The 13,468-nt window shown below is 36.2% G+C and overlaps 1 protein-coding gene across 3 annotated transcripts; it reads right to left on the reverse strand.

Annotated features, from left to right (window-relative positions):
* Window positions 1-886: 886 nt before the first annotated feature.
* On the reverse strand, window positions 887-13,333 carry LOC137025081 (NLR family CARD domain-containing protein 3-like). 3 transcript variants are annotated; one of them, XM_067393110.1, is made up of 9 exons: window positions 11,952-13,333; window positions 10,793-10,944; window positions 10,537-10,659; window positions 6,549-6,662; window positions 4,120-5,997; window positions 3,730-3,903; window positions 3,464-3,637; window positions 2,123-2,169; window positions 887-1,831 (listed from the first exon to the last, which is right to left on the reverse strand). In XM_067393110.1, exons 2-9 carry the CDS (start codon window positions 10,912-10,914, stop codon window positions 1,296-1,298), a joined length of 3,168 nt encoding a protein of 1,055 aa, XP_067249211.1. In that variant the 5' UTR covers window positions 10,915-10,944; window positions 11,952-13,333; the 3' UTR covers window positions 887-1,295. The 3 variants fall into 3 exon arrangements, with proteins under 3 accessions (XP_067249211.1, XP_067249212.1, XP_067249213.1); XM_067393111.1 differs by having other exon boundaries at window positions 10,793-10,941; window positions 11,952-11,978; XM_067393112.1 differs by lacking the exon at window positions 11,952-13,333 and having other exon boundaries at window positions 4,120-5,994; window positions 10,793-11,132.
* Between the last annotated feature and the right edge of the window lie 135 nt (window positions 13,334-13,468).

Here is a 13,468-nt window from a genome sequence, read left to right on the forward strand (position 1 = left end):
CCAAACAGTATTTTTAATTGCTTTAAAGGAAGGACCTTTTTTTGAAAATAGGCTCATTTTCCAACTCCCCTAGAGTTATACAGTTGAGTTTTATCGTTTTAGAATCCATTCAGCCGATCTCCGGGTCTGGCGGTACCACTTTTAGCATAGCTTAGCATAGTTCATTTAATCTGATTAGACCGTTAGTATCTCGCTCAAAAAAATGACCAAAGAGTTTCGATATTTTTCCTATTTAAAACTTGACTCTTCTGTAGTTACATCATGTACTAAGACCGACGGAAAATGAAAAGTTGCGATTTTCTAGGCCGATATGGCTAGGAACAATACTCTCATTCCGTCGTAATAATCGAGGAACTTTGCTGCCGTACCATGGGTGCAGCAGGCGCAGTGATATTATGTAGCTAAACCTTTTTTCGCAAAAAAAAAAAAAAAAAAAAAAACAACCTTGGATGGAAACCTGGCGATACAAAATGCCAAAGCTGCCGTAAGATCAGCATACCCGGAAAATTACCATGGTTTGGCATATGACAATATTATTCACTAAAACATACTTCAACTCTTTCCATTCAAAATTATATATATATATATTTTTTTTTTTATAATATTATTATATATTATATTATAACTGTTTCATTAACATCACATACCTCACATGAATTAAAACAGACTGAGAAATCAGAAAAACACATGAAATGGAGCAGAGCAAACAACTGTGTGAGTGTGATGTCTGTCCAGAGACACATGCTTTAAACACACACTAAATCACTGCATCATCTCAGTGTTTAGTGTCTGAATCTCTCAGTCCTCAATCTGAACTTTACAGATGTAACTTGGCAGTCAATGTGATTCACCATGTGCAAAGATTTATTGAAGAACACTGTGCAGCTCTTACATTAAGGAGACATTTAAAAGATACTTTCAGTAATATATTTTTTTTTATCTGATCAAATAAAGCACAGGAAAGTAAAACAAACAAAAAACAATAAAAATACAACTACTGCAAAATTGAGAAAAATAAGAAAATAATGAACATATGAAAGGTTAGCATTAGCATATAATGTCATGGTAGTCCGAAATCAAACAAGACTTTTCAAAGAAAATAGTGTTACATTTATCAAATGACACTATTTCCAAAATATGCATATACTGACCGGGAACATTAAAACATGTTAAAATTTTGGATACTGTCACACCAGTACAGTATGAACCTAAGAATGGCCACCCAATATTGTCAGAAACTTCAACACGGCTTGATTAATAGGTTCCCATTGTACATGTCATGTCAAAAGAGGTTGTTAAATCTGATACAAAGACACAGCGGAATCATTGTAAAAACCAAATCCAGCATAGAGGGGTTCAGTGAATGAGGTGTTGAATGTGTGTAAGTGTGTGAGTGTGTGTGTGTCAGAGACGCTGTAGAAGGACAGAATACCGGCTGACCAGTCCAGATACACTCCTACTCTATTAGATATAGATGAAGAGGGAGGAATCTTTGTGCTGTTAGCCTTATTATTATGCCAGGAAGTGTAAATTGTATCACAACAGTAAAGATTCCAGGACTTGTCATTGAGTCCAAACCGACAGTCAATCCCACCTTTCCTCCTGATTCCTTTATATGTCACTGCTATATGACCCCAGCCTCTCAATTCAACCTCCCAGTAACAGCGTCCAGTCAGACTCTCTCGACACAGAACCTGCTCATAGTTCTCAAATCTCTCTGGATGATCAGCATACGGCTGTGGCTCTTTTATACATGTTGCATTTCTGTTCTCCTCAGACAGAATGAGATGAGTGTTTGCTGTGTTTGGATCCAGTGTGAGATTACAGGCATCTGAACACAATAAGAGAGAACACATCATCTTTGATAGTGGTTCTCTTCTCTGGCCCCCGAGGTCCACTTTCTGGCAGACTTTACCTCCAACCTTGATTAAACTCACCAAAATTATAGTAAACCAAAAGATCTAGTTAGTTTGTTCAAATTTATTTAATTTAGGTTGTAGCTTAAATCTGCAGGAAAGTTATCAAGGATCTCAAAGGCCAGAGATGAGAACCCCTGATCTATAACATAATAATAATAAAAAAAAGCAGAGATATGTTTTTGTGGGAGTGTTTGTGGACTTACATTTTCTCAGTCCTGGTGTGATCCTGAAATGTCCACCATAATCCAAACTGAATAGATAAAAACAACAAAGTGTTTATTTGACTGTTTTCTTAAAAATGTAAACACTTTGCAGTGTATTATTTTTTCTCAAGGGAGCTTTATAGGTTCTGAAACATTCAGTCATGTAAAATCAGATAAATAAATAATCAGTGTTGTAAAGTATTCAAGTAAATGCAATTAGTTACTGTACTTAAGTATCTTTCTGGCTGCTTTGTACCTTGTAACCTCGCCTGTGAAAACCCAGCTCAAGTCTTTTTTTTTTTTTTTTTTTTTTTGTGATTCACTGTTTTCAACATAAAATCATCCTACATAATGTGAATAATATCAACTTCAACACATCTGAACCATAATTATCCTGACTATGGGCCTGAGATTCTCCCATTTTTGAGTGATATATGACACAATTATGGAAAAATTCTAAATAAAAAAAATTGTAAAACAAGTCTATTATGATGTGCATGTATAAAAGCATGACACATTAAAGCGAATGGGGGTACCACACGAAATATCAGCAGAAAATATCATTAATATATAAATGAATGCGATTTTCTATTGATGTTTTCTATATTATCTCTTTCTGGGCTATTGAGTAAATCCAAATGTTAAAAAAGCCCTACCAAGTTAACAGGTCGGTCTCAAACTTTACACACAGGTGGTCATAACTGAATCATCACTTGTTTCACTATTCAATCAGATTACGATTCAGAGGGTAACGATTCGATTATAAAACAATTCTCGACATCACAATGCATCTTTTCCTCCAATTATTTTATTATTAATAATTACTATATACATTCACAATATTGCTCTTTTTGTTAGGCCTATTTTATCTTTGTTATTAAAAATAAGAACAAAAATACAAATAACAAACTGTTGAAGAAATATAAGAAACAAATTAAATTAACAGTGCTTTACTTAAGTCATTTTACATCTAAACAGAAGCATTCAAGTAGGCTAAGAAAAACAAATAATCAAATGTAAAAAAAAAAAAAAAAAAAAATCACTGCAGTCTTTAGTGTATTCATTACAAATAAATTGATGATTAATAAAGCTACAAATGTTGTTCAGTTAAGAGCAGTGAGTGCTGATTTTAGGGATAAGTTATGGATAGAGTTAGGTTTTACGGTAGGGATAGGATTAGGACTATGTGTTCAACCGAAAATGCTGTTCCAGGATTAACTAAATATGTTGATCCAGGAACATGTCTTACTTTGCAAAAGCACAGCGACCACATCATTACATCTTTCTTAGGTTATCCCCATTTCATCACGCATACAGAGGAGTCAAAATTTTCCCACATACTTGAGTATCTCCAGTTTATACTGTGGATGATACAGTTTGTCGTTGAGTAGCTGGATTCCTGTTTGTCCTGGGTGATTGTAGCTCAGATCCAGCTCTCTCAGGTGTGAGGGGTTTGAACTCAGAGCTGAAGACACATAACCACAGCCTTCCTCTGTCACCATACATCCAGACAATCTGCAGACACACAATACAGCAAACAGGAGGTGATTTTAAAGTATGGAACACTAACTATTTAACAATCATTAATCAGCAAATTGAACCCAAACCTCAGTATCTCCAGCTGACAGTTTGGACTCCTCAGTCCATCAGAGAGCAAATTCACTCCTGAATCCTGCAGGTCATTGTTACTCAGGTCTAGCTCTCTCAGGACACAGTTTGAGGACTGTAGAGCTGATGACACAATTTCACAATCCTGGGCTGTAAGATTACAGCCAGAAAGACTGAAATAGAGAAGAACATATGAGAATCAATCTTTTCCACACTGGTATTTAACTGACATTTCAACAATATCAGCTTCACTCTTGTAAAATAAGTCAGAAATTTCTAAAATAAATATATAAGTAAGCAAAATAAAATCAAGATGAATTACTCTGTACAACAACAACCGAAAATGTAAGTAGATTTAGAAAGTAGTAAAGAGATGATTAAACACTCACAGGGCTTTTGTGCAGTTGATCACAACTGGTATCAGTCTTCTTCTACCTTCATCTGATGTGTTGTATTTCTTGAGGTCCAGCTCATCCAGCACTTCCTCTGACATCTGAAGCATGTAGGCAATTGTTGAGCAGTGAGCAGGAGAGAGTTTCTTCTCTGAGTATTTGTCTGATTTCACAAACTCCTGAATCTCTCTGGACAGAGTCTGATCTTTGACTTCCATCAGACAGAGGAACAGATTGATGGATCTTTCAGTTGAGAGTCCATGTCCATCTTTGATCTTCTCTTTAATGTACTGTGTGGTTCTCCCAATGCTCTCTGTGCTGTTCTCTGTGTGTGTCAGTAGATCCTGTAAGAGTCTCTGATTGGACTCCAGTGAGATGCCCAGCAGGAACCGTAGGAAAAGATCCAGGTGTCCATTCTCACTCTTAAGGGCTTTATTGACTATTTCTCTATGCAGATTATGCACTACATCGAAAAACTGCAATGTGTCAACATTTTTCATTACATAAAGGTAAAACAAATAGAAAGCAGCTAGAAACTCCTGAACACTTAGATGAATGAAGCTGTAGACTTTCTTCTGATGAATCGCAGATTCCTCCTTAAAGATCTCAGTGCAAATCCCAGAATACACTGAGGCGTCAGTGACATCTATGCCGCTCTCTCTCAGGTCTTCCTCATAGAACATCACATTGCCTTTCATCAGCTGTTTGAAAGCCACTTCACCAAGTTTCACAATCATTTCTCTGTTGGACTGAAGGAGTTTCTCTGGATCTCTCTCTTCATACTTCTGATTCTTCATGTTGATCTGAATCAGCAGGAAGTGGATATACATTTCAGTCAGAGTTTGAGGGATTTCTGCACTCAGATCTTCTTTCAGGAGCTTCTGAAGCACAGTGGATGAAATCCAGCAGAAGACGGGTATGTGGCACATGATGTGGAGGCTTCTTGCTCTTCTGATGTGTGAGATGATTCTGCTGGCTTGATGCTTGTCACTGATTCTCTTCCTGAAATATTCCTCCTTCTGAGGCTCATTAAATCCATCAATTTCTGTCAGACGGTTGATGTATTTGGAGGGAATCTGATTGGCTGCTGCTGGTCTGGAGGTGATCCAGATTAGAGCAGAGGGAAGCAGCTCTCCTTTCATGAGGTTTGACATCAACACACCCACTGATGAAGTTTTAGTCACATCAGAAACTTTCTGAGCATCTGAAAACATCGGTGTGATTCTGCTTTCATCCAAACCATCAAAGATGAACACAACTTTACACTCCTCATAAATCTTTGAGTCCAGATCTTGAAGTTCTGGATGAAAGTCCAGCAGAAGTCTGTGAAGACTGTACTGATGATCTCCAATCAAGTTCAGCTCTCGAAATGGAAGCACAAACATGAAATCTACATCCTGATTGGCTTTTCCCTCTGCCCAGTCCAGAATGAACTTCTGCACAGAGACAGTTTTTCCGATTCCAGCGATGCCTTTAGTAAGAACAGTCTTGATTTGGTCTATCTCCTCACATCCTGGTTCAGGTGAGACTTTAAAGATGTCATTGCAGTAGATTGGAGTGTCTTGTGAGTGTTGTGTTCTGGATGTTTTCTCCATCTGTAAAACCTCATGTTCTTCATTCACTCCTTCTCTCTCTCCCTCTACGATGTAGAGCTGTGTGTAGATCCTGTTCAGGAAGGTTTGATTTTCTTGGAGTTTAATTCCCTCAAATAATCTCTCATATTTATTCTTCATGCTGGTTTTGTGCTGGTTTTTGACTCTCTGCAGGTCTCCAGTCTCCAGTGTGTGTGTCTGCAGGACTGATTCAGTTTTGTACTCTCTGATGTGAGTCTGATAGTGAGATGTAGACCTGGTCAGCGTATTTATCTTCCTCCTGCTGAAATTAAAATAAAAGATGAGCAAAAAAGACAATGACAGTGATTAAAATGCATCAATATGCAATCCTGTATCCAGATCTTGTCCATTTATATAATGAAAAGGGAATGTTATTCAACCTGTGTGTCCTGATCCAAAGGTAGTTGTGAATGCATTGTGATTGGATCTCAGTGTAATTCTACAAAAGGCCAGGTTGTCTTTAGAACCCAGATGATCTAGACCAGGTTTTTGTTGGTCAATGGCGCAGTCATTTTCAGTTGCCTAAAAATAGCAATGTGCCAGCAATGCACCTGAACATACCTCGTTTTCAAACCAGCACGCCCGTGGGTGAACAGATGGGCGCGAGTGCATTTGCTATTTAAACAACATGGGTGCTGGATGTGAAAATGATAACTGCATTGGGCTGAAACTAGCAAAAAACACTTAGATCGCACCTGGCATCGCATTATGTTGGTGTGTGGTAGGGCCCATAGTGTTATTTCTTTGCGTTTCATAAATCATTATCATTAGAGATGCACTCAAGTAAATAAGCAAGTACAAGTTTATACTAACGGAGGGTCAGAGGTCACTGGTCCATCACTGAGTGCAATGGGTTGCCTCATGGATGTGTTACTCTTCAGAGACACAATGCTGGGTTCTGGAGACTCTGATCTGTGTCTCTGCCTCCTGAGACAAAAGACAAATAAAACAGCATTTCATAGCACTAGTCATACTGTATAACTTGAATGCACCTCCAGCAAATAGGTAATTCTGATCCATGCAATGACTATTCATAATGACATGTAGGCATTTTTATCTTTATGTAAACAATAATAATCTTTTGCATTGTAATCCTTTTATTTTTAATATTTGGCATGTTTGTGTGCTACTGCATGCCCCGTGTGTGTAACAAGCATAGTGTACACACGTTGTGCACCCACCTATAGGCGCATTTTACTAACTGGCCCTTTAAATAACAATAAATAAATAAATAAATACTGCGCCATTGACTTTAGACCAGGGGCCTGTTTCAATAAGGAGGTTCAACCAACTCTGAGTTGAAACTTGAACTCTGAGTTAACTTACTCTGAGATGGGAAACTCTGAGTTTTCAGTTTCAGAACAGCTGAATTGAGTTAGATCAGTCGACTCTGAGTAGGTTGACTCTGAGTTAAGCGCGTGCACCACGACTATGAAAAGCCATCATCAATGGAGCTCCGATATTACGATTCACCATGGCAACAGCACATGACAAAATGACATCCGCATACTTCTGAGTCAATGCAAGTTTAATTCTTATCACTGTTATAACATCAAAGGTGAAAACTGGTAGAATAGTAAGTTATTGAGCTAATATTTATTTTCATGGTATCCCACATGCAAAAAAAAGAAGAAAAAAAATAATGCAGGATGCAATAATAAGAGTGTAAATGATTTTTATTGTTATGAAACACTCGTTAGGCAATTTACTTCCACTTTTAGAAAATTTTCTTCTTTTTTATTAAAAATAAATGCCTTTCTGAAGTGATATATGATGGGAAAAGGGAGAATAGTGAGCTCGGCAAAAGATTCGAACCCAGTCATTCACATCACAAGTTAATTCTCTGCACACAACACACTATTGCCTACACCACTGCAGCCACAAGAACATGTGTTAACTTTAACCTGGTGTGACACTGGTGGGAGGAGCTACTGTAAATTTGCACTTAGTAATACCCAGAAGAAGAAAAAAAATACTTGAGTGCATTAAAAAAATACTTAAATACAAGCAAGTACATTTGTAGTACATTTTTTATTTTGGTGCTAAATAAAAGTGTCAAAGTTATACACTATAAATGCACTAATTCAGTGTATATCTGTACTTCAGTAGTACTTCACTGCACTTGGAAAAGTATACTAAATACCAGCACTACTTAAATTGATTTTTAGTGCAATGAAATAAAGTATACTTACCACAAAAATATACAGAGGAGTTTTATTAGTGTATTTGTTAAAAGTGTGCTTTCAATGCTTTAAAATTTGTTCAGTCTTAGTAGACTTTTATATAGTAATCCTAAGTTTAAATGACATTGATTTTCGTACAAATATATTACTAATGTACTAGTTATAAGTACATTTTCCTCCAGGTGAAAAAAAGTGCAGTAGAATACACTTTATTTTAGTACATGGTACACTTGTACATAATGTACTTAAAGTGCTCTATTTCAGTGCACTTATTTTGTACTTAATATAGTAAAAGCTGTACTTTAGTACTTCTTAATATAATCTTAAGAACATCTAAGTGTGCTCAACTGTGCTATTTTGAGACACCATGAATTTGAACTAAAATGTGCTTTTAACATAATATCTCTGTAAAAAATGTATTTAGTCACCACTTGTAGTACACTTGAACCCATCTTTCACACACCTTTAAATGTACTCGTCAGACATAGGAAATACACTCATGAATTATTTAAAATATAAGAATAATATATGGTAAATATATACAAAATTTGTAATGTTGTAGGCAATAAATTATAAATACATTTTGAATATATTCATTATATATTAATCTTATATTTGAAATACATCATGTCTATTTTAAAAGTGTTTGAAAGATGGGTTCAAGTGTACTACAAGTGGTAACTAAATACATTTTTTTTAATACAGAGATAGTATGTTAAAAGCACATTTTAGTTCAAATTCATGCTGTCTCAAAATAGCACAGTTGAGTACACTTAGATGTTTTTAAGATGATCTTAAGAAGTACTAAAGAAGAGCTTTTAGTATATTAAGTACAAAATAAGTGCAGGGAAATAGAGCGTTTTAAGTACATTATGGAAGTGTACTGTGTACTAAAATAAAGTATATTTTATTGCACTTTTTTTCACCTGGGTAGACACTCTTATTTTTATTACCACACTGGCAGATATTGATAATTTTACTTAAGTAAAATGCACTTAATTTAGATCCCCCCAGCAAACAAGACTATATATCTTATATCATTTTCTTATATAGAAAATCCATCTTGATTTAAGAATTTTTTTGAAACAGGCCCCAGGGGCCTGTTTCAGAAAGGAGGTTAAGTGAGAACTCTGAGTATGTTAACCCTGAAATGAGGGAAACTCTGTATGTCAAACCCAAGAAAGCAGGGTAAGTCAAGCCTGTTTCTGAAAGAGAGGTAACTTATACTCAGAGTCAGTTACCATGGTAACTTACTCTGTGAACTTAACCTGGTCAGGAGCAGGTTTTCTTCGGTAAACCCATAGTTTCTTTCTGTCTCCTCCCTCTTTTTAAAGTGCAAGTGATGTTTAAATAGTTAATTCATTCATTCACGCTGCAAAGATGCCTTTCTTACCGAGTGTTTTTTTTTTTTTTCTTTTACAAATATCTAAAAATTCTTAAATCAAGATGGATTTTCTATATAAGAAAATGTTATAGGATATTTAGTCATGTTTCTAAATTAAGTGCATTTTACTTAAGTAAAATTATCAATTATCTGCCAGTGTTGTAATAAAAATCATCTTAATGCGAATGGAAAACAAGATTATTCGGAGTGTCTATTACAACAAATTTACAGTAGCCCCACCCACTAATATCACACAAGGTTAAAAACCAATGCACCTATTATTATCAGTGGTGTAAGCGGTAGCGTATTGGGTGCGAAGAATTTCCTTGTGATGTGATTGACTGGGTTCGGATCCGCCTTCTGCCGAGCTCGCTATTCTCCCTTATCACATCAGAAAGGCATTTATTTTAAATAAAAATGAAGAAAATGCTCCAAAAGTGGAAGTAAATTGCCTAACGAGTGTTTAATAATGATAAAATAATTTACCCTCTGATATTATTGCATGCTGTTAATTTACAATACTGAGGTGCAAATATCTGCCAGTATAAAATATAAAATAAAAATAAATATTAGTTCAATAACTTACCGTTCTTCCAGTTTTCACCTTTGATATTATAACAGTGATAAGAATTAAACTTACATTGACTCAGAAGTATGCGGATGTCATTTTGTCATGTGCTGTTGCCATGGTGAATCTTAATATCGGAGCTCCATTGATGATGGCTTTTCATAGTCGTGGTGCACGCGCTTAACTCAGAGTCAACCTACTCAGAGTCGATTGAACTAACTCAATTCAGCTGTTCTGAAACTGAAAACTCAGAGTTTCCCATCTCAGGGTAAGTCAACTCAGAGTTCAAGTTTTAACTCAGAGTTGGTTGAACCTCCTTATTGAAACGGGCCCCAGGTTTTTGTTGGTCAATGGCGCAGTCATTTTCAGTTGCCTCAAAATAACAACGCGCCAACAATGCACCTGAACATACCTCGTTTTCAAACCAGCATGCCCATGGGTGAACAGATGGGTGTGAGTGCATTTGCTATTTAAACAACATGGGCGCTGGATGTAAAAATGATAACTGCGTCGGGCTGAAACTAGCAAAAAACACTTAGATCACACCTGGCATTGCATTGCGTCGGATGTATAATAGGGCCCATAGTGTTATTTCTTTGCATTTCATAAATCATTATTCATTAGAGATGCACTGGAGTGAATAAACAAGTATAAATTTATACTAACGGAGGGTCAGAGGTCACTGGTCCATCACTGAGTCCAATGGGTTGCCTCATGGATGTGTTACTCTTCAGAGACACAATGCTGGGTTCTGGAGACTCTGAACTGTGTCTCTTCCTCTTGCTGATACTGAAAAAGACAAATAAAACAGCATTTCATAGCACTAGTTTTATTGTATAACTTGAATGCACTTCCATGAGACACTGCACTCACCACAGGTTGCTTTGAATAAAACCATCTGCCAAATGTTAAAACGGCTTACCTGGGGTCAGAGGTCACTGCATCTATGAAATTACTTTTCATAAACACACAGCTTGATCCAGGAAGCAGAGAATTAATTTTAGTGGCAGTGTCCTCATCTTCTCTCTTTACATGGAAACTCATTTTAGAGAACCTGTTCTTCCATTCTCACTTCTCAAAAGAGGTTGATTTCATGTGGAGACAGAGTTTAAAAGATTTCTGTAGTACAATGATGCTGTAGTAAGTAGTACACTGCCATACAGCTACATTAAGCTCTTAATCTAAATGACACTGTAATCTAAGCATTTGTTCGTTTGTTTTTTTGCAAACTTTGAAAAGATTCACTTCACGTTTGGATGGAAACTCCGCTATTATGACACTGAACTCAATTGTGTAACTCTACTTAGACACTGTCACATAACAAATCCACATAATGTACAAAGAGGAACTTACTGACTCTCAGTCACACCAACAGACACATGATAAAGGGTGAATAAGTCATACTGGAATCTTCATTTTACATATATTTTGTGTTTTTTAATGTATTTATTCATTTAGAATATTGAAGAATTATTGAAGTATTCAGCTTGCACTCACTTTTTTATGTAAAACCCTAGGACTATAAGACCAGGTATATAGAGGGATAATAAAAAACATTTAGTAAAATCAAAGTAACATTTAAAGCATACTAACATTTATAGAGCCATTAAGATTCTATACAGAAATTTTAAAAAATGGAACCTTTTAAAAAGACTAGCTATTGTTCTAAGCCATAGAATCCGGATCTGGTACTATTATAACTATTTTTCTTAGGAGTATTAGAGCTTAATAATTCTCTTTTTTTTTTTTTTCTACAGCAGTGTGTGAATGCAGGATACTAGAAGTATTTAGACATTTGTAAAATAGAAGCAACAATCACTGGTTCATTGATATCATTCATCATATCGTTCATAAATAATATACATAAACATTTGAGAAAGATAAGAAAATTAATAAGAAAATAAGAAAATTAATTTACTTTTTATTTACTGATAATGATAATCTTTTCTGCCATTTTGGGTAAACGCTGTTAAACTATTGAACTATCTAAATATAACCCGGGTTTGAAATTCCATGTGAAGAATGGCAAAACCCCAAACACCAGCTCTTTTTTTGACTAGCTATGGGAAAATTGAACTTACTACAGAATGTGCGGTCGTTTGCCCAACGGTATACCTCGAAATGGCTTCACTTACTTTCCTGCTTTCACTTTCCTTTCTATGGTGATTTCTAAATGGCTTTGTTGCGCTCATGTGACAAGCTGTGACAAGTCAGGGGTGAAGCTCTGGTCTGACAGATGGGGGGGGACCAAAACTGAGTGTTGGGTAATACTTATTTATGGAAATGTTATGTAACCTAATGTTATGTAGAAAAAAAGTTTTAGCATGCCATATTAATATGCAATGGATTATCAAAATTAAAACAAAATAATACTTTATTTTTCAGGAAATCATTTATATTGCATGTCTTCAAAAGTTAGCTAAATATACATCCAGAAATGTGTCAATATGTGTAATATATAACTAAACTGTGTGTGTGTGTGTGTGTGTGTGTGTGACACTGTGTTGTGTAGAACATTATGTAGACTGTTCCTCAAAGCATTAGTTCATGTACATGCATGTTTCTGTGTATGAGACTATTAGAAATCTTTCAGAAGACAGTACTAAGAGGATGAACATGAAATAAAGAATAAGAAGGGTGTTATAAACTAAAGTGAAAGCCATATTTTAATTTTGATTCTTCCTCCTTCTTGACCTAAAAAAAAAAAAAAAAAGCCAAATATGATTTTTCAATGTTCATTTGCTGAGACAAACTGTTGGCAGATCTTCTCTTGGTCAAGTAGGTCAAGTTTGTCTTTATGTATTTGCCAAACTGCCACACTGTTGAGTCGACACTGTGAAGGTTTTCAGCCATCTTCTGCCTCAGCAGCTCCAGCAGGCACAACAGTTAACAGTCTAATAAATGCCTCCACCTGGTTTAACAGACCACATATTTCAGTCTTCTGATCTCTAAGTACTGCTGCTCCTTCCTTTAGAGTTTTGTATTTAGTTCTGTTTAAAAATGTTGACCTGTGTTTGAGGTGTTGCTGGATTGAGCACAGGGTATGGAGCAATGATTGAAGAATCCACCTCTCCGGATAAAAGCATGTTCTCCAGTTGAGCGAGAGTATGTTGGCCACTCTCAGTGCGTTCCAAACGTGATATATCGCCCTCCGAAGGGCCCTTCGGAGTGAAAACAGTCATGGCCGCCATATTGAAGGGTCGTTCCAAACCAAATTGCTCAAAACTGGCCACTTTAAAGGGCCCTTCGGAATGAAGGATTTCGAAGGGTACAACTGATGGACACTTCGGGCTCCCATGATCCATTGCACAGTGAAGTTCTTTGATGTCACAGAATGGGTATAGGAGGCTCGGAGTTCGATTTTACCTATAAATACAACCCAGTCGCATTAGAAAACGTGTACCTGTGGTAACGTTTTTGCGAGTTGCAAAATACGTACCAATACATTCATATGATTGCAGTTTCGATGTGAAATGTCCACTGAGTAGTGCTAAAAGCGTGTTCTTTTTTTTGCCGGAACAGATTAACGTGAATATGGTAAGTTTTTATGATGTTGGTTTTTATACAAATCACCGCTGTTCTGATTTGAAATGTTACA

This window comes from Chanodichthys erythropterus, chromosome 8 (genome assembly GCF_024489055.1).
Source record: "Chanodichthys erythropterus isolate Z2021 chromosome 8, ASM2448905v1, whole genome shotgun sequence".
In the NCBI taxonomy this organism is placed as follows: Eukaryota; Metazoa; Chordata; class Actinopteri; order Cypriniformes; family Xenocyprididae; genus Chanodichthys; species Chanodichthys erythropterus.

Coding starts and splice junctions, on each gene's coding strand:
- LOC137025081 (XM_067393110.1), bottom strand. CDS start 10,914: ATGAGTTTCCATGTAAAGAGAGAAGATGAGGACACTGCCACTAAAATT. Junction 6,663..10,536: donor CCAGTGACCTCTGACCCTCC/GTTAGTATAAAT, acceptor CTTTTGTCTCAG/GAGGCAGAGACACAGATCAG. Junction 2,170..3,463: donor TATAAACTGGAGATACTCAA/GTATGTGGGAAA, acceptor TTATCTATTCAG/TTTGGATTATGGTGGACATT.